Genomic DNA, 21,361 nt, shown 5'->3' with positions numbered 1-21,361 from the left:
TTTACTTTGCTTTTCTGTGGGAAACAGAAAACCTGGCTCCCTGGTGAGCAGCTAAATGCACCACTGCTTTTCTACCATTGATTCAATGATGCAGTTCCAGGATAACCATTCAGATGCACTTTGTGATCTCCCAAGATAAACCGTTCATACTTTGTATGCCATGAAACTTTTTAGGATTTATTGTGGAACAACAGACATGCATGTCTGAACAGTTGCACTTTGTCCCAGAATAAAGTGGTTTATCCCAGGGAAAAATATGACATCTTTTTGTAGCCAAAGAGACTCCAGAGCTGCTGTCTATCAGCTGAGGAATAGAGTTTAAGTAAAAGTATGCTCAGTGTAAGCAGAAATGTTCACTCCAGTTTTAAATGTAAAAAAAGCAATTAGAAGAAAGTTACTCAGGACTTTCCTTTTCTACAGAAAAGCTATTCTCAACAGATTCTCTCTAATGTTCTTTTATGGTTGGGAAGGAAAACGCTGGCATTCAAGCAATGCAAGTACAAATATTGTAGATGAGTACCTTGACTTAGGGAGATGCTCCAAACTAATTTAACAAGAAGGATAGCCCAGTGGCCAGGCCATCAATATTGGCCTTTGAATTGAACCCAAATCTCCTTTTCTCTGCCACTGACTTCTCGTATGACCATGGTCCATTTACTTGGATCCAGATTCAAATTCTCCACTTAATTTTTTTTTTTTTAAGGTAAAGTAACATTTGAGTCTTTTTCTGGGACACTGATCCAGATTGTATGGATTAGGTACCTAGAATACCTTTGTTAGCAGAGAATGTTATCTACCTCCAAAGGATGATCTACATTGGTTAGGTACTGAGCTAGCAGGTACCGAGAGGAAGCCAAAAGAAAATACTAGGTAGTAAGCACAAGAGGAGTGACAGGAAGGGTTACAGACTCACTCCTTTAGGGCTTAGGCACCCAACTAAGGGATGCATTCATCATCCTGTAACCCAGCATGCTCCGCAGAAGGGAGGTTCCTACTGCATGCTGATAGTGTTTGGTTGTGAACAGCATTCTCCTCTCAGAAATGCCCAGTTGGGTCTTGGTGCCCTTCTTTGAGACCAGTTGAGTTGGAGTACTTGTTCAGGGAGTGGGAGACCTAAGTGTCCCACCTAGAGGAGCTCAAACCCACATCTCCCTTTTCCCAGTGGAGTGCTCTAACCAACAGGGTATAGAACAGACTGTGGAGAGCACTTTCCACCTGGCCAGGAACACCAGATTCATGAGGCTAAAAAGAAAACAGGCAAGATGGAGCATAATTTTAATCATGTGATGTGGGCATTTCCTTGGAAGAGAACAGTCCTAACTTCTCATCACTAGTGGCGGTAGCAGCAGGTGGCAGGTGCTCAGGGCACTCGTGCCCCATGCAGGCACTGCCACCCAGTGGTACACTACTCCAGCCATTGCTGCATGGTGGCAAAGAGCTCAGCCAGGCTGGCCCACCTGTATCACATGGGACTCCCAGCAGTGCACATGTAGCTTCCAGCCCTCATGCACCACCAAGGGAAGCCGCAAGCCATAGAGGCAGCTGCCTTTGCTGCTTCATGCTTTGCAGGCAATCTTCCCTCTAAGGAGCAGCGGTCCATGAGCGTGCCACCTCAGTCTGGCATGGGACACTTACCGAAGGGGCCAGGGGCCGGAGGCTGGGGGCTAGAGCCAGGGGCCGGGGGCCAGGTGCTGGAGCCAGAGCCTGGTGCAGGCTCCCCGGCTCCAGGGAAGTGCTCCACTCCCCCGCATCAGGGCCGGGTAGTGGAGCACTTCCCCGGAGCCCACGCCAGCCGCCCGCACCTGCCTCCATCCCTACCTTGCCTCACCTCGGGGAGGAGCTGCTGCCTGCCCCAGTGAGGCTCTGCTGGCTCCAGGACACTGCTGTGCTCCCCAGCCCTGATGCTATGTGCCTCCTCGCTCCCTGAGGTGATGCAGGGGAGCAAAGCAGTGTCCCAGAGCCGGCAGAGCCTCACTCGGAGCAGGCAGCAGCTCCTCCCCAAGGTGAGGCAAGGCAGGGATGGAGGCTGGGGTAGGGGGCTGGGTGGGCTCTGGCAGCTCCGGGGAAGTGCTCCACTCCCAGGCCCTGATGCGGGGGATCAGAGCACTTCCCTGGAGCCAGCAGAGCCCGTGTCAGGCTCCCCCCCCAGCTTCCCCTGGTGCACGGCCTTGAAAAAGCTGTGCACAGCCACACTTTTAGTTGTGTGCAGCCGCACACATGCGCACCTGAGAGGGAATCTTGCTTGCAGGTCCCTGGACTCCACCGGAAATGGAAAGGAGCTGCGCCCCCTGCTTCCCAACAGAGTCCTGGGTCCTGCATGGTAGAGCATCAAAGGCCTTCGGGTCCATCACAGGGGACTTCCCCCAGTGGCACATGAGTGCTGGGAGCTACACATGCGCCACATGGAGCCCCACGTGATAAAAACAGCCAGCTGGGCTGCACTCCTTGCCACTACATGCAGTGCTGGCTGGAGCCATGTGCCACCAGGCAGCAGCACCTGCATGGGGCACGACCACCTGCCACCTGCTCCTGCCACCAGCAGTGGGGGCTGTGCACCATGGTGGGGAGTGTGTGGGGGGGACCTCACCCCCCCTCCCAGATCCCACAAATGCCACACACCGTACTCCCATAACCCCCCCCCACATAAATGCACACATTCCCGAAATACCCTGTTGACCCACACGCACACAGCCCCATCCCCTGACGAACCCTTCCCCCCACACACACACTACAAGAAAAAGATTGTATATTTGAATTTATAATGCCATCACCTCGATATACACTACACAAATCATGACAAAAATATTTTTTGTAATAAAATTAAAATATGTTATAGTTGGTGTTTAACTTTTAGTTCATAGATGTTAGGATCGGAAGGGACCTTAGCAGATCATCGAGTCTGACCCCGTGCTCTGGGCAGGAAAGAGCACTGGGGTCAGACGACCTCAGCCAGGTGCATGTCTAGCTTCCTCTTAAAGACCCCCAAGGTAGGGGAGAGCACCACCTCTCTTGGAAGCCCATTCCAGATTTTGGCAACCCTTACCATAAAGAAGTTCTTCCTGATGCCTAACTTAAATCTGCTGTCCGTTTGTAACCATTGTTCCTAGTTATTCTAAGGGGTACCCTGGTAAACAGAGCATCTCCTATTCCTTGCTTCCCCCCATCTCCCAATGAATTTGTAGGCAGCCACAAGATCACTTCTCAGCCTTCTCTTGCAGAGGCTGAAGAGATCCAGGTCCCTCAATCTCTCCTCATAGGGCTTTACCTGCAGGCCCCTAATCATACAAGTGGCCCTCCTGTGAACCCTCTTGAGGTTGTCCACATCCCTCTTGAAGTGCAGCGCCCAAAACTGGACACAGTACTCCAACTGCAGCCTGATGAGTGCCTGCAGAGAGGGGAAGTATCACCTCTTTGGACCTGTTTGTCGTGTATGATTTGTGTATAGCTTATGATTTGTCTTTTTTTTCTGGTTCCAAGATGGCAACCCTTCCCTCCCAAAACGCATACTTCAGGGGGCAAGGGGGAGGACTTCCAGAGGCAAGGGTTGGGCAGGATTTCCGGTCCCAAAATGATGACCAGGGGGTGGGGCTACCCTTGTGGCCCTTGAAAGTTCACCAAAACTCAGTAAGCAGCCCTCTGGCCCACTCCTGGACTAAAGTCCTCTGGCCCACCCCTGTTCCTTCTAGCTTTTCTCCTTCTTTCCCCTTTATTTCTTGCATTCATGGGCTGCCCAGTGACCAAGGTGCAGCTGTCAGTAGGAGATACCCCCGTGGGAAAGAAGTGGGTTTGAAATCCTTCCTTGCTGGGATTGGTCTGTAACCCAGGTGTCCCAGGTGCTTTAACCAGTAAGCTGTGCAAAAATCCTTGAGACCACCACCAGGATTTGAGAATGAATGTTGCTAAAGATACTGTGTATTGCCCTGAACTGGGTGTTCTCCATGTCCACCGGTTCTTAGGTGACTCCACGGAAGCCTAGTTGATTGGGAACTTGAGTTACAGACCCTCTTAAATTGAAGTGTCTAATGATTTTAGGTAATCAGAGGCCTATGAGAATTATTTGATACGACCTTTAGATTGCCCTGTACCTCACTGGACACATCTACATGAGACGCTACTGCTCAGTGGTTGCTGCACATTTATTTAATGCTTGTATAATCAAGTACTAAATAACTGATGACAACTGGAGTTACTGTGCAGTAACACCAGCAAATGCTTTTCAAGTAATGCTACTGCACACTAGCCTAATAATACTGCCCAGTAGCGTATTAGCACTGTTGGTGCTGTGACATGCTACTGCACAGTATTATTCGGCTACTCCACAGTCAGCGTCTCATGTAGACACTCCCACTGTGACGATAAATGAATTAAAGATGGTGGCTATTATAACAATGGCCAATACGCAAGTACCACAGATATTCTGGAAGTAAAAAGACTCAAAACTGTTCCTTTTAGTGGTTTTACTGATCTGTTTTATTTTCCTTGTAAAATTTGGAGCTGATAGAAATGAAGCTGAGGCAGGTATCTTTTTATTTTACTCAGACTGAACATTTTTAGTTGGATTGAGCTAGTGAGGTAATGATCAGATTAATTCCCAGCAGATTTTTGCATTTTGGCTACTCGGATTAAAGTTATCTGAACAGTAATCATATGGTAATTCTACACCAAATACTTGCAGGACTGAAGATCCTGAAACAGAATAACTAAGCAGTTGTATGGCTGTGCATCTAGCAGCCTTCAAGATATACACTGCTCTTTACAATGGAAAAGTATGCTGTATTTCTCTATATTACACAGTTCCCAACATGCTAATTCTGGATGCCATTTTACCCACTGTATAGGTGAAAAAATAACTACAGATTTCAAATCTGTATACTGTACTGTAGTACAGGGATCCACAACTTTCAGAAGTGAAATAACTTTTATAATGTTGCTTGCTTAATGGCAGGCCAACACCTCTGAAAATGGCCATTATCATTTCTTCTTGCCATCCAGCTACTCCCTTATGCAGATCACTTTATTGCTGCAGAAGCCGCCTGCCACTGATTTCTGGGCTCTGTGATCAGGTCTAAAATTGCTTCATGGAATAAATTTGACCACCAGCCATGCTCTAGCAGATTCTGCCACTCAGAATATAGGGATTTCCAAAGTCAGTTACAGTTTTGCTAATTCTGCAGTGAATATATTAATTGCTTATGTTGGTGGGGTGCTGTGATTGTTCTAGTCTACTCCTGCACTCTGCTGGCACATGGTGTTAAATGCCGTATGGATTGCCACCTGCAGCTAAGGTAGAAAAATATAAGTGAAAAGGGTTAAATACATTCATGTTCTTTCCTTTTTTTTTTCTTTCTTTTTTTTTAATCTGCAAGAAGGGCCATTTAAAAGGATGCCATTTTGACACATTTTTCCTACCCTTTCTAGTATATGGTACAGCGTGGCTCTTATGCTAGCTGAAATTTCTTCAGATTCCCACTCAGCTCTATTCTTACCATGTATGAATTGTTATTAGCTCATAATTTATTTAAATTTGAAGATATTTATACATGTTTCTTATGGACCTCCTTCCATTTCCTGATTTCTTATTTGTAATTGAGTACCTCCTTCTTCCTGCTTCTGTTGTACACCAGCAGTAACTTCCTGCTCTGACTAGTTTAACTTTCTGAAGACTGTTCCAGATTGATCTGTGGGGTTTTAGTCATTGGGATACCAGCTATTATTTCACTTCCTCCAAAACGTCCAAGCTTCTTTTCTGGTTGGTCTGTATCTGATCTTGACTGTATTGCCTCAGGTCTCTCTCAGCCTAAGAAAGCTGGTGTGTGGTATTTTGATGAGACATTGAATTTCTGGAGGCTTCTCATTTTGTACTTTGTTGCATAACCTAGGGGTTTTAAAGCCCTCCTATTTCCATCATTTTTTTTCCAGTTGTATCTGGTGCATGGTCAGCTCAGCATGGAGCTGCATTAGCTGCTCTTTCTGTTATACTACTACCAGGTGTGTGCGTGTGTTACAATACTGAGTTTTCAGTCTTGTTCCTTTGTCACAGAAATCATAGACTGGAGAAAGGAAAATGCTCCAGCAGCTTCCAAGAAAGTACAAATGTTCTATTTCATATGAATATACATAGCTGATACTTATTTGATCAGGGACTGAACAGTTTGTCGGGTTTTTTTGAGGTATCACTCCTATGCTTTCAAGTCCTGGATAGAATGCCTTAAAAAAAGAAATTACCAGCATGCTTAAACAATGTTTAAAAAGTATCCAGCTGCCAGTAAATCCAACATGCAGTGAATCTTCAAAGCACTCTGGTCAGGACTTAAGTACCAAACTCATCTGTTAATTACAAAGATGATATATTAGTACCAGATGCTTCATTGCAGATCTCAGAATGGATGGATCTGCAACAGTCCTTCCAGAAATATTAGCCAGCACCAAAAATTCTCTCAGTATATCTGTGCAGCTCTGAGGTATAATGTGGTATTATAAATGACATCCACATTTTACTAATCATTTCTGCTTTTACATTTCCAGCTACTGGGTCCCGTGTGCTTCACAGCCAGGTGCACCTGGTAGTTTAGCTGATGTTTCTGGCTCAGGGTTTTTAAGGCTCAGCCCTCCTTCCAGAAGTCCTGTTTTGCACATTGAAATCTGAAGTCCCACTATCTTAAACACCAAAACCACTGTCTTGGACATCTCCAGCCCTTACTTTTAAAAGCACTCTAGAACTATAGGTCTCTACAAACAAAGCTGTACCATTCACTCTTGTCATGTCTGATCTCACCACTTCAGTAAGTCTGAAGTAGGTCAGCATTCAGATTTGGCAGTCCTTCCATAAGTCCTTTTTGGTACGTGGCATTGGTCACCTCTCTTATCAAATTGACATCTGCCTTTTAAATAGCCTCTGGCTCTGGTCTTTACTTTCCTTGCTCTGCCCTGAAGTTCTGATGACAGACAGCAGCCACCTCTGACCAGAGTTAAATTTACACCCTGGTATTTATAGTAGTTCTGCTCAGCCACCGTGCTGTCAAAGTATAAAGTACATCCTGGGAAGTTACAAGCTCCTTCATGGACCATGACAGCCAGCAGAAGGCATGGAAGTGTTCACATGTGTTTTCATTTGGCTGCCAGGTGGCAGACAGAAGTCTTACTCCAGTCAGATATGGAATTGCTTTCTTGACATAAAGGTGGGTGGTTAGGAATGGACTCAAACCCTTGCCAACAGAATGGGAAAAAACTTTAGTTGTGTAAACTTTCTTTTTATCATTTGTTCCATTGGAACACTTCCGTTGGTGAGCAGGTGAGACAGTAAAATCCAACATTATCTTGACTTCTGCAAGGAAGGTCCTAACACTGTTGCATCAAACACTCTTCCTGGATATGGCTGCTTTCTAGAATACAGTGTAATAGGTTTGCCAAGGGAAGCCTCCTTCATCAGAAGTTTTCAGGAAGAGGTTGGATAAGCATTGATCAGGGATCATCCAAAAGTTGGTAGCCCACCATGCACAGATCAGTGGGAGATCACAAGAAGAGCTCTGCAGCCCAAAGCAGGGTGGGTAGTAAAGAGGAGTGTGCTTAGCAGCAAGAGAATGAAGGAGAACTCCACAACCAGCATAGTTACAAAAAAAAAAGGATGAAAGGATCTGAGATAAGTTTACAGAGAGGATAGTATTACAGAAAGGGGAGTTTGGGCTGTTCAGGTTGGAGGTGTGATGTGTTCAGTTGCTTGCTGTGCCCAGGTTGCAGAGCAGAGTGGGTGTTTGGTTTATCCCATGCTTCTCAGCTTTCCTGGTTGCCACATGGAGTGTGGAAGGAGTTTTTTTCCTTTCCTGTTGCTGTAGGTGTCAGGGTTTTTCTTGCCTTAAAAACATTGGTGTTGGCTGCAACTAAGGCTAGGGGTTTTGACTGGTTAGAGGGTTCTTGCCCAGCTGCTCAGGGCCAAACTAATCACCACATTTGGGTGAGGGAGGAATTTTACCCCACAATCAGATTGGCATGGACTGTAGGGATTTTTGCCTTCCTCTGTAGCAGCAATTTTAATAACCCTTGCAGCAGTGGGACACATGACAGTGCCCTCATACCCATGCCTTCCCTGTGGCAAGTTAAGGTGTTTTTGGTGTTTCAAGTCAGTGTCTTGTAGTTGTGCTTCAGGATTGTTTGTGGTTTTAGGAATAAGTTAAATAAGCACTTGTACAGGCTGGCTTGGATGAGGATGATCCTACCTTGAGCAGGGGGTTGAATTAGGTGACCTCTTGAGGTCTTTTCCAGCCCAACTTTTCTGTGAAAAGGAGTTCAAATGCAAGTTCAACTGATAGTTTGCAATAGAATTTGTAACGTGATATAAATGTATTGTATTATAAGGATAGTGGAGATAACCAAGGTGTCTGCTGTGAGTACATGAAAAGAGCACCTAATAGGGCTGTGAAAGAGCTGAACCACAAAGCCGCTTCATCTGGCCTGCCAGGCTAGTGGTGGGCCAGGTAATTCAGGAGCATGGATAGCATTGAGCAAGGTCTCCCACAGAACCTGGAGCCCTATGTCCCCATTGGATGTGGCCCCATTGGACAGGTTAGGGGCAAGGGGCAAGCAAGGGTTGTGCAACACAGCTCTTGGTTTCCCTGCGGCTGCCTGGCCCACTGCTGCTTGTACACCTCCACCATGGCAAGCAGCTACTCAACCTGCCACCATTTGCTCTTCCAGTACAGTGATGATTGCTGCTGCTGCTGTGGCAAGTTGCTGCCACCAGCTGCCCCAGGCTAGAGCCCAGCCCACAAGATGAGTTTGACACCTCTGGATTATAGCTATACAACTTTTCATGTAAGCACAGACCTCACCATGATCTAATAGGATATCTCTTTGACCAAAATAAAAAAAATCTTATTTTCTATACTTTTTATTACTATGAGGAGAATCCTAGTCCCCTTCTAATGCATTTAGTTTTGAAACCTACTGAAAAAGTAATTGCACATGCTCTGGGGCTAAGAGTCCTTTTAAGCTAGGGAAAAGTAGGGAAGAGTAAAGTGTAAACTTATATATTCAGGAGATCCCTGTGTCAAAAAAAACTGCATCTAATAAAATGAGGCAGCGCACATGGCGGCAGCACACACTGCCTGAGACTGGACCCTGGCTGGCTGGAGCCACACTCCAGCTGGTGGCCAGGCTCCATGCTGCAGGATGGCTGCAGCTCCTGGAGGCCCCCAGGACCCGAGATAAGGCTGCTGGGGCAAGCCCCGGTTCTGGCTTCAGCCTCTCCTACCCCACCCGGGGCAATGTACCATGCACCAGAAGAAACGGGGAAGTGCACATTCCCACTCACAGGAATGTGCCCTATGTGTCCTATAATATGTGCTTTTTTACTGATGATTAATACTTTTTTTCTCCTGCCAAGGCAGGGGGTCGGACTTAAGATCTACAAGGTCCCTTCCGACCCTATTTCTGTGATTCTATGACTTGCTGTCATTGTTTAGAAACAAAGTTGTTCATGAACTTTTCACTTTTATGGCTTTGAACGATGTAAAATGCATTTCTTTTTAGGATGAGCCATTGTTTGAAACTGCTTGGGCTAAAAACATAGTTGATGCATTAATCTCCCTAAACAGCATTACTGTTTCAATCAGTGAAAGTACTGAAGTACTATGTTGGTAATGCATACCTATGAGATTTCAGTTTATATTTGTTCTGGCCCTGTTATTGTTATGCTAAGCAAGCAAAATAGGTAGGCCAAAGACAAATGTTTTTAATTCAAAAGAAAACTCGAAAATGGACACTGATTTTTCCCTCAGTTTCTATTTGAGGCATATTGATAGATGATAGAAATTTAGGAAATCTATCCTTTCTTTGGTTTTGTTTTGGTTTGAAAAAGAAACTTTTACTTTGCCAAGATTGTCTTGGCACTTCTGAATTCCTAATGAATTTGTTAAGAGGATGTTGAACTTCACTGAGTATTAATGGATATGCCTTTCTAATGTCAGTGTATAAAAATCTTTATTGTACTGATGCAGTAAAAGATGCATGTAATGTATATCATTTTGGTTTCTTTCAAATGAAAACATTATATATTTTTATTTTATAATTTTTTTTAAAGAAGCATCCAGCATGTTTCGTACTACTAGTAATTCCTATATATATATATATATATGAATTTAAGTGTATTCTTCATGCCAAAATGTGTTCGCTTAAAGGTGTTTTTGCAGATACTTATAATTTTGGTTAACACCAATAGCTTTGATGTTTTATGTGAGTTCCTTGTCTTGTGTTAGCCATAGAAAAAGTTAGACTTCTAAATTTCTTCTAAAGTCATACTTAAAACATTTCTCCCATTTTGTTGTAAATGTTTCTTTTAGGTAATATGTTTGCTCTCTGTAACTTGTTCTTTGTTTTAGAAACAGGTCCACTTGTTACTATTTAGTCTTAACTTTTTGCTCCTTTTAAATAAAAACTGATGGAGTGGTTCAGTACAACAAAGCCACCATAATCAGTCCCATACCAGTTTCAATACAAATATTAGGCCTCCCGATTTTAATTTTTAAATCCAAAATAAATCTCTATGTGAACATTTGGAAACTGAAAATGAGGATCAGTCACAGGAAGTCCCAATTAAAACTGAAACCCCTCTGTGACATTTTGATTATTTGTATTGAATTTTGGAGTATGTACGAAGGGGTGGTTTTTGGTTTGTTTTCCCATTATTCTACAAAAGTAATTGTCAGTACAATTAAATGTGGTTCTTCTAGGAAAATCACTTGTTTTTCTGCAGCACCTAGAAACAAAATTATTTCAGTTTTGAAAAAATGTATTTTAGTTTAATTTGTACATTACACCTACAAATATCTCAAGTGCTTAACTCTCTCAGTGTCTTGTTCAGAGAGCCTAGAAATCACTCTCTGGGTTCTCGTTTTCACTCAGGAGCCAGGTGCCTAAAGTTACATGGTGTGATGCATAACTTCCAAAGTCCTTTACTGAATCTAGTCTTAAGCCCCTGATTATGCTCTGTATATCTCTTTGCACTGAGGATGACTGCTTCAGTGCATACCCTCCTCTGCAAATGTGTCATCGCAATGAAAGACAGGCCAGTATTTTGCATTGGTGTAACTGTATCAGTGTTATCAAACAGTTGCAATTATTCCTACTCTAGGGCAAATACCCTACTTCAGGGCCTAGTGTACATGGGAAAATTAGGGTGAAGTATGCTACAGTGTAAATGTACTATGTACTCCACATGTATGGAGAGTTGGTGAGAGAGATTTTTGCCTGTAATTAAAGCACACTAGGAGTCCCTTACGGGAGCTTAGTGTGGAGTATCCAGTGCACTGTGAATTCACACCCTAGTTTGCTGCACACTGACTTTCCATGTGGACAAACCATCATCAGTTTAATGGCTTTAAGTCAACAAGTGTTGCTGAGTGCTCTGAACTTTTGAAAATCAGGTCCACTTACTTAGGACCTTAATTGCTAACTTAAGAGTTTCACTTTAGGAACCCATTTTTTTAAAAGCCGTGACCAAATGACCTGGCCTGGCCCTGGCCACATTGGAAACCTACCAGTCAGGAATTGAACCTGGTCTGTTAGTCCTAGCACAATGCCTTAACTGCAAGAATGTTTTTCTTCTTCATCATTTTATATTCAAGTAATTTTGTCACCTCAAAAATCTACACTTTCTCTGTCTTCCAGAAACACCAAAGGCCCCAACCAGGAAGTACAATTTCCAAATATTAAATACAGTGCTTAATTTTGAGTATTCAGTTATGCATTTCATTAAAAAGAAACTGCAGTGCATTGAAAATTGGTAAATTTAGAAGCAGTATAAAATGTCAAATGAAATAATAGGTTAATATTGGAGTATGAATTAATGTTGGAGATACTCTGGCCCATCCAGCCCGCTGGACAAAAAAGGCTTAGCACCACTGCCTTAGGAATAACAGGTTCCATACTGAATTAAATAAAAGCCTCACTTGTAATTTAACTGAAACTGTTGTGCAGTCTTCAAGCTTTGGTATCAGAGTGCTTCACAGTTTAGGACAAGTACATACAGTGTTGGTTATATGTTGAAAGAAAAATGTTTCTGAATAAGGACAGTTAGCTTAATTTACCTGAAACAAACTTCTTAAGTGGCGGTAGCCTGTGGTAACCAAAGAGAAGGCAATCGACATTTAGACATGGAGATCCTGTGATTAGAACTAAAGCAAGCGTCTTGAGTGACTTCTGTTTGTATGTTAGAGACCCATTTCAGGTTGTAAAATAATCTCTAGCCTTTCTTTCATTTAGCACATGGGAATAAGATGATTTTTGTGTGATATAAAATTCCTTTTAAAAACAGTTGTAGTTTATCCTTCTAAGGAAGAATATACCTGCCCCATTTTGATCAAATCTGCTTTCAGGCTGACCCTGAAAATCATGGATACTAGAAGTCATGTAAATGATTCTTCAAAAACTTTATAGCATATTTGGAAATGGTTAATGTAATGCGTTATGCATGAAAATTCTTTGCTTTTCCATCATGATGAGTACAGGAGCAAAGATAACTCCTGTTAGAGTAAAATTCCTGTTATAGATTACACAACTCAGTCCTCCATATTCATTATGTCTGCCATTATAGCAGTCATTTCAAATATGATCTGATAAAGACAGAATAATTTCCCTTATTAAACTAATTCCAACTAAATAGCACATATTGTATTGTACTGAAAGATGGCTTGTTCTGTCTAGGTTGAGTAAGAGAAAAGGGAAAGATTTAGTTGTAGAATATAAAAAAAAGTCTAGGTGTAGACCTTCTTACTTACTAAAATGTTAAAAAGCCCAGAATGTTGTCTGTCCCTCTTCTTATAGTTGCCATTTTTGTTAAAATGGCTAATTTCCTTTTCTCCTAATGTAAGAATAATTTAAGGAAAAAAAATACATGTAAAATATTCCAAACAATTAAGGGAAAGAAATAGGCTTTTTGCATTGGATGAGCTGCACTTTCTTTTTTTTTTCTGATTATGCAAAAACTTCAAGCAGCTTTTAAATATTTGCATGTTCTTTTTTCAAGATGCATAGTTCAATTCATTTACTGCCCAATTTGTTTTTTTACTGGTTTAAATACTAAGTGTAAATGAGCTTCATCATGGCAGTGCATGACACTTAACTATTTTATATTTTAAATATAATTAGGAAAAGAAAGGAAGACTCTTTGAAAAAACACTCAAACTCAAATGCCTTATTGGGTAAGGAGAAAGATACTAGGCTTGAGTTTCCCTTTTATTACAGTATTTTCAGTAGTAAAATTATCCAGAGACTGAATGCTTTAATTGGTAAATAACTGAATAAATTTAGAATTGTTAGAGCCATTTTTGCTCCAGCAGTGCTGCAGAAGTGCCCAGGTTCATAAAGGATTTGCATCCTTGGCATACTAGAGATATTTTTTTTTAATAGTTAATATTAGCTGCGTCATTCTGTATGTCAGCTCCCTTCTGTCATTTATCCATGGTTCAGGTTTGTACTTCATAAATTAGAGTACCTGTAAGTGCGCAATTCAAGTACCTGTTAGCTGCTGAATAATTTTAACCCGCAACGACGTTATCCATGTTAGTAGTTGGGTCCTAAATTAATCCAGTGGATGTTTCTCAGTTTGGACAGAATTATGCCACTCAAATAGTTTGATAAAACAATAAGCATGTAAGATGTTCATATTGTGTAATAGCAACATGGAAGCATATTCAACAGGTCAGTAAGTGAACTGGTTGAATGTTGCCTGTAATGATTCAGGGATGTATTTGGTAGACTTATTGGTCTGAGACTAAAAGAAATGCAAAGCACTAGAACTCTTGGTTCAGAGATGATACTTTTTATTAGACCAACTAAGTAATCACAAAAAAAAAATCTTTTTCTGCAAGCTTTTGGGCAAATACACCCTTCCTCAGGCACAAGCAAAAGTAAAGATGGTAAAAAGTCTCCATAGGTAGCAAATAAACTTCTTGACAGTTAATTCTAGATTTCTGATTTGGAGCTACTTGAATTGGGTTAAGTTTTAATAGAATGACTTGGTTTTCCCCTGCAAAAGTGTCATAGTATATAGAAATGTAAAAACAGAATGCAGAACTGGGAGCTTCTGGTAACTGAAAAACACTCTATATATGAAAAGAGGCTTCATCTTCCATTTACATGTGACCACAAACTAAATTGTGTGATAAATATACTTCTATCTATCAAAATAAGAATCGTACATTTTCAGAATCTCTTGATGTGTGTCCTCTTTATCAGAAAGGCTTTATTTCAGTGTCTGACTAATCTCTGCCTTGCTGATACTTTTGAATGAGCTTTGTAAATAAAAGCCATACTAATCCTTGTGCTTACTGTTTGAATGTTTGGTACAGGAAGCGAGCAGCTGCAAAGCATCTAATAGAACGCTACTACCACCAGTTAACAGAGGGCTGTGGAAATGAAGCCTGCACGAATGAATTTTGTGCTTCCTGTCCAACTTTTCTTCGTATGGATAACAATGCAGCAGCCATTAAGGCCCTCGAGCTTTATAAGATTAATGCAAAACTCTGTGATCCTCATCCCTCCAAGAAAGGAACAAGCTCGGCATACCTAGAAAACAATTCCAAAGGTGCCCATAACAATTCCTGCACTGACAGAAAAATGAACAAGAAGGAAATGCAAGGCCCAAGAGATGATTTTAAAGGTAAGACATTCTAGACTTTTCATACAAATAACTTACCACGGTGTTTTTGGAAGCATATGGATTTCACTCTCCTCATTCCTTTTTAAGAACTCAATATTGGGCTGCATTTTATAATTGGAATAGAACAAATGCTGCAAAATGTTCAGAATATATTCTAAATTAGCTATTTTTTCTTGTCCTACTAAGCTCTATATGTAGATTAGGCTTCCAGGGCTATAGTTTTGCTGCAGAAGGAATAGAAATCATGCATTTAAAGAAATTTTGCGACTCAGGAGTTGGCCGGCCACTTTTTTAGAAAGCCGAACACATGGGATTACAGGTGATGTAGTTTGGCCAGAGATATTGGGTTCATGAAAGAATGGGAGCATTGTCCTTCCAAATGATAATTTCTACCAGGCAGAAATGTACCCCAAAGTTTGACATTTAGCGATTTCTTTGAATTTCTCTCCTGTATCTCTTCTGTGATGAACACTAAAAATCACTGTGTGAAAATGGTAACCATAGTCGGGAAGGAATTCTTCTAATCTCAGAAGTTTATCATATGCTATTTTTTTTATGGATGCTTAAGTGCTGTTAGTTTCATGCTCAGTTTCATGACTCCTCAGTGTATATTGGAATCACAAAATTGCACCTTTCTTTGCTGGCCCCAATTTCTTGTTGGAAAACAAGACAAGTAAAGGAGGTAAGCAACAGTGGAAACAACAGGATTTCTTGCAAAGGCAAAAGGATCCATTGCAGCTCAAATCTGTTTTTGTCTTGGTTTGAAATATTACCCACTTTTAGCCATAAACCCTCTTCCTCAGTGTACTAGACTCTCAAATACCAACCAGAATGTCAGCCTCCCAAAAAAATTCCTTATGGATAAGGTTGTTACAGAAAGGCTGAACATTGCTGACTTGTAATATAGATGGAGAAGGCTAATAGCTTGGTTTTTAACTGAAAACTTCCATATGAAGATACTTTCTTTATATGTACACCTGCATGAGTACTGCATTTCAGGTGGAGCAATCACATGTGCAAACATAAATTGGGGAATGACAGGCTGGGCTGCAGAAAAAGACCTGAAAGTTATAGTGGACACATGCAAGAAAGTGTTAGAAGTTATGGGAGGTCACGGTGGGGACAGGTATGATAAGTTTTCTGTAGCAGACTGGCAGGTAGGGGCTGTGCCCCTCAGGCTGGCAGGGGCTACAGACCAGTTAGGAGTAATTACAGGCTGCTAGGAGGCCACATAATTGGCTGGCCATGGGAAGCTAAAAGGCTCCTAGGGAGAGGAGCCAGAGGAAACCAGATAGACTCCCAGGGAGAGGCAAATGAGAGAGAGGAGAGAAAGTCAGTCCGAGACGCAGGGTCTGGGAAAAGGCCCAGGGCTGCAAGACTGGAAGCAGCAGCACCACACCAGCACTGAGTCAGAGACAGCCTGAGGAGGAAGATAGTATATGGAGGGAGCAGCAGAGAGCTGGCGGCACCTTTCTGGGCTCGAGAAGACCAAGGACTGTAAGTGTGCCTGGTGTGGACTATTTTAAATTGTGTTATTGAGGACTGATTTTATGTTTGAGATTTCCTGTGGGACGGGTGTGCCCAGGAAATAAAGAACTGTGTCGAGTTTTGAGGCTTTTGAGCTAGGCAAAACCCCAAACCTGCTACATCTTCAAATATATGGACAGTTGTTATAAAGCTGATGGTAATAGAAGATTCTCAATCATTACGAGAGAAAAGAAAGGAAGAACAGTCATACTTTACAGTAGGGCAAATTAAGGTTGGATATTAGAAAAGAACTTTCTAATTAAGTGGGTAGTTAAATACTGGAGCAGATTACCCAGAGATGGTGTTAAAATCTTCCTCCTTTCAGACTTTTAAGAGCAGGTTAGACAAACACTTAGGATGAGTCAGTTTAGGTAGGGAGGATCCTGTCTTGATTAAGACTGTCAACTGGATGACCACCTAAGGTCCTCTATTTTTCTATTTTGCCCTATTTTTCTATGATTCTGTAAGCTGAAATGCATTTAAAAAAGTCATTTGTAAATTACCCCATGAAAAAAAATAATATCCTATGAGTGTCACTTTGCATTTTCTTCATCACAAACTAACCTATTTGTAACAGACATTTAAAGTGTTGAATATGGAGCAGCTAATTACACTTCAAAAAGTATTGTTTAAAAAAAAAAGGTACTTGTGGAATACATTTGGTGATGCATAGTGTTCATGTTCATTAATGATTAAATGTAAGGGGAACTATAACTATTTGGGTTTTTTCTACACAGAATTTAGAGACCTGGAGCCTCTGGAGTGAACCATTCATCTGTACCATATTTACTCGAATATAAGATGAGGTTTCCTCCCCCCCACCCCCAATCAGCATGGGTTTGGAGGTCCCGTGTCTTACATTCACATACACAGAAACTTCTTTAAATACATTGTCCATCATTAAACTGCTGCCAAAAGCAGCATGTGTTCAGTAATGGAAACCAGCTATGAAGCTTATTAAACACAGCCAGCACTGAGCATGAGTCTTCAGCACTGGTGAGGCCACATCTGGAGTACTAGGTCCAGTTTTAGGCCCCCCATTACAGAAAGAATGTCGACTAATTGGTGAGAATCCAGCAGAGGGTAACAAAGATGGTTAGGGGGCTGGGACACACAACTTATGAGGAGAGGCTAAGGGAATTGGGCTTACTTAGTCTGGAGAAGAGAAGACAGAGGTGGGGATTTAATAGCAACCTTCAACTATCTGAATGGGAGTTTGAAAGAGGATGGAGCCTAGTGGTGGCAGGGAACAGTGGTTTCAAGTTGAAGCAAGGGAAGTTTAGGTTAGATATTAGAAATAACTTTCTCACTAGGCAGGTAATGAAACACTGGAACAGGTTGCCCAGAGAAGTTGTGGAATCTCCATCCTTGGAGGTTTTTAAGACCTGGCTAGACAAAGCCTTGGGTGGGATGATATATAGTTGGGGCTGGTCCTGTTTTGAGAGGGGTTGGACTAGATGACCTCCTGAAGTCCTTCCAACCCTAATTTTCTATGATTCTGCAACTTCAAAATGCATTGCCCCAGTTGGGCAAGCATGCTGATGGGAGCCTACCACAAGGCTGTTAGTGCAGCCCATCTGAATAAGGTATATGCTAGTGCCCATTGAGTGCAGACCTCCTCATTACTGACTGTCTTTGAAGTCACTACATTTTAACTTTGTCTTCATTCCCACAGCTGAGCTGCACCGTTCTATCCCATTTCCAGGGATTCCTGTTTCTTCGCCAGCCTTAAATGGCTGGCAAACATTACCAAGTGGGATCCCAAACAGTTCACCCAGGATCCCCCTCTGTCAGCCTGTCGCATATGATTAGTGTGACCCTGCCCTCCATGAAGTTTGGGACCCTGCTTGGTAATGTTTGCCAGTCCATGAAGTGGAGTTGGACCAGGTTACCCTGCACTTCATCTGCATATAAGTTTTTGGAGGATCCCAGGACTTATTACAAAAACACCTTGTTCCAGTCATGAGTTGGGCTAATTAGCACATGGATCCATTGTGTAGGGGGAGGTATCTGGAGTACTGAGCGATGCTGAGCTGTGGGGTCATCATGGCTTGAAATGCTTTTCACTCTGCTGGGGCCTATGGTAAATCATGAGCCTTTTGTCTTGGGAATAATATCATGCAGAGTTTGTACTATATATAAGTAGGTGCCAAAGTGCTGCTTAAAAGTGTGTTTACAGAATACCTGTATTAAAACTTAGCTTTCAAAAAGCTAACGTGTGTCAATTCTAGATTAACTTAGTCTATGGGTATTATATACAAATTGCTACCATTGTGTTTATTTCGAGGTCAGTCTTTTCAAATTTGTTTCTGACTTCTATGCACTTAGGAAGAGCAGGATCAGACAGTAAGAAGGAAGAAGTCAGGGAGGCAGAGGGCAAGAGGCCTACCTGACCCCCCCCCAGGTTTTTTTTCCTTATGGTAGCAGTGGGACAGGGATAAATTCAAGGCAACCCTCCAATAATTAGATTCTATACCTGGAAAATTGTATCAAATTTATAAATTTTCCTTATATAGATTCTAATTATTGGAGGGCTATCTTACTGAAATAAATGTAGTATTTGTAGTACAGTAGCACTTCCTGATTGGGCCCTAATTTGTGGTAGCACTGTAGGAGTATGTAGTAAGAAATGAACCTGACCCACTGTCTATATAGACAAGATGGGCAAATGAGTAGGAAAAGGGACCCACCGTCTGTTCAGAATTATTGGCAGTGGTTTTTGTAGTGAGAATGGATTCTGTGTTCATATCTTTAATCTTTCCAAATGTAATAGAATGTTTGTAGTTTATTTCGTCTTCCAGAGGTAGGTACATAGACACTAGATAACATTCTCCTTGAATCATTGGAGGCAAACCAATCTGCGAGTCTCTGCTGCTTTGTACTAATTCCACCCACCAGTACTGATCAGTCTCCATAGCTGCTGGGACAGACAGACCATCCTCTGCAGAGCATAAGTGCCTTCTAAAACCTACGGGGGCTTTTAATTTTCTTTGGAACCAAAAATTATGTCGTCCTTTTGCAGTCACAGTTGCTGGGGAAACAGCAGTCAAACTTAAGAATGCCAAAAATCAGGGTAAGCAACTTGATTCTACATTTGACTCTACTCAGAGCTTATCAAGTGACTAGATAGATCAAGGCTTAACAGCCACTCCAAAGCATAGGCATCCAAATCCACTTTTAAATGATTGAATTTGCCTTAGCTGCCTGCACCAATGATTACAACTCTAATAGTGATCCACCCCCTAACTCAGGCCAGTCTCCAAAGGGAGCAGTGCTGCAGATCACAAACAAGAAGGATTTGGGGTTGGACTGAGCAGCCTTTAACTATCTGAAGGTTGGTTCCAAAGAGGATGGAGTGAGTCTGTTCTCAGTGATGACAGAACAAGGAGCAGTGGTCTCAAGTTGCAGCAAGGAAGGTTAAAGTTGGCTGTTAGGAAAAACTTTCTCACTAAGAGGGTGGTGAAGCACTGGAACAGCTATCTAGAGAGGGGGTGGAATCTCCATCCTTGGAGGCTTTTAAGGCCTGGCTTGACAAAGCCCTGGCTGGAATGATCTAGTTGGGGATGGTCCTGCTTTGAGCAGGGTGTTGGACTAGCTGAGCTCCTGAGGTCCCTTCCAACCCTAATTTTGTATGATTCTGTGAGGACCTTTGTACCTGATCTCAAAGACAGAAATTGTTGTCAAATCAATGCAAGAAAAAAGAGCAGAAGCAGAGGTGACAACCAGTCAATCTGAGGAAAAGGTGCAGAGTTTGAATGAGGTAGGAAAGTTCACAGGACAGCCAAGGAAGAATTTTGACAACTACTGTTGGGGCTGCTGCTGGCATGTATTGCAGGAAATATTCCTGCCACTGTCTTAACTGTTCCTTGCTGCTGTCCATGGCCCCACTACAGAAGACAGTGTAAGTTTGCACATGATAAACTAACCAAAGTAGATGCATGTATATACAGCACTACAGCACATGTTTTTGTAAATGGAAGCTCACTTCATCAGGTGCTGTGAAAAGACAGAGTTAGAGTAAATGTTCAATTTGTGGCAAGCAGTTAACAAGAGATACTTGGGACTACAGGGTTAGAGCTGGAAAAAGAGTGAACAGCTGATAATTCACAGTTGCTGAGAACAAAGGAGACAAAGTGGATGCAACAAAGAGGGTGTAACAAAACTAAGTCAATGGGGTAGGATGGTGAAAGATGAAATTTGTTAAAGTCAAAATAAGAAACTTTAGAAGGATTACTTTAAACTACTCTTACATTAATGACTCCTAAAAACTCAAGCCATTCAGGGAAAATAGTGGATGTTGTTGTGAAAGGCCTCAGTGATAACCTCTGTTCAGTAGCAAATAAAATGAAAGTATGTTTTTAAAAAAAAGGTGTGGCTTAGAAAAAAATCATTAAATATTATATATTGTAATATCACTACATACATCAATTAAATGCTCTCACCTAAAGTATTATATCCAGTTGTGATCATCCAAGGAGGTTTAGCAGAAATAGGAACCTAAGAATAAGTAGCAAAAATGGAAAGAGACATAAAGAAGCTTATATTCCGAGAGGGAGAAAATAAAGATAGTTTTGCTTAATGTCGTTGACGATAAGAGGCAATACGCTGGAGAGACAAAGATGAATGTTAAGTCGTCAAATTTGATGATTCAGCTTACCCTTTTCAGAATCCAAGAATATACAATGAAGTTGAAAGGTAGCATATTTTAAAGTGGTACAACACAGTACTTCCTGCAGAGTATTGCCATGAGATGATGTTGACACCAGCGAGAAACCAGACTTCAAAAAAGCAATTAAATGTTGATGGATCACATTGGACTGACCACAGTCACTTACAATCTGTACAATCTCATACTTCTGGGAATGAGGTAACCAGCAATTTGTGGATTAGGAAGAAGCTTCCCCTGTGAGCACTTTATTCTATATTAGTTTGGTGGAAAAATACTTGCATCCGGTACTGATCACTGTTGGAGACAGAATATTGGATTGCTCTAATATAGCAGTGCCTGTGTTATTAGTATATAAAGAATAGCCCGAGTATGCTTAGAAGGTATAAACAATAAAACTGGTATTACACTGCAAGTGGATGGTATACAAATTATTTTAACCAGAAATGTAGTGTATTAGAAATGTTGTTTTATGTTGACACTAACTAAAACTGTAGACAGAAGCCTGGGCACCT

The 21,361-nt window shown here is 41.8% G+C and overlaps 1 protein-coding gene across 2 annotated transcripts in view; it reads left to right on the top strand.

The window, feature by feature from the left end:
* UBE3A (ubiquitin protein ligase E3A) overlaps positions 1–21,361 on the top strand; it is a 67,732-nt gene that overhangs the window by 21,165 nt on the left and 25,206 nt on the right. For both annotated transcript variants that reach the window (XM_019524820.1, XM_019524821.1), the window contains one exon: positions 14,343–14,653. In XM_019524820.1, coding sequence (XP_019380365.1) covers positions 14,343–14,653 — 311 coding nt within the window. The remainder of the gene's footprint in view (positions 1–14,342; positions 14,654–21,361) is intronic.

This window comes from Gavialis gangeticus, unplaced genomic scaffold (assembly GCF_001723915.1).
Source record: "Gavialis gangeticus isolate Ggan-Ray unplaced genomic scaffold, GavGan_comp1, whole genome shotgun sequence".
Taxonomy (NCBI): domain Eukaryota; kingdom Metazoa; phylum Chordata; order Crocodylia; family Gavialidae; genus Gavialis; species Gavialis gangeticus.
This window is presented reverse-complemented; position numbering and strand designations above follow the sequence as displayed.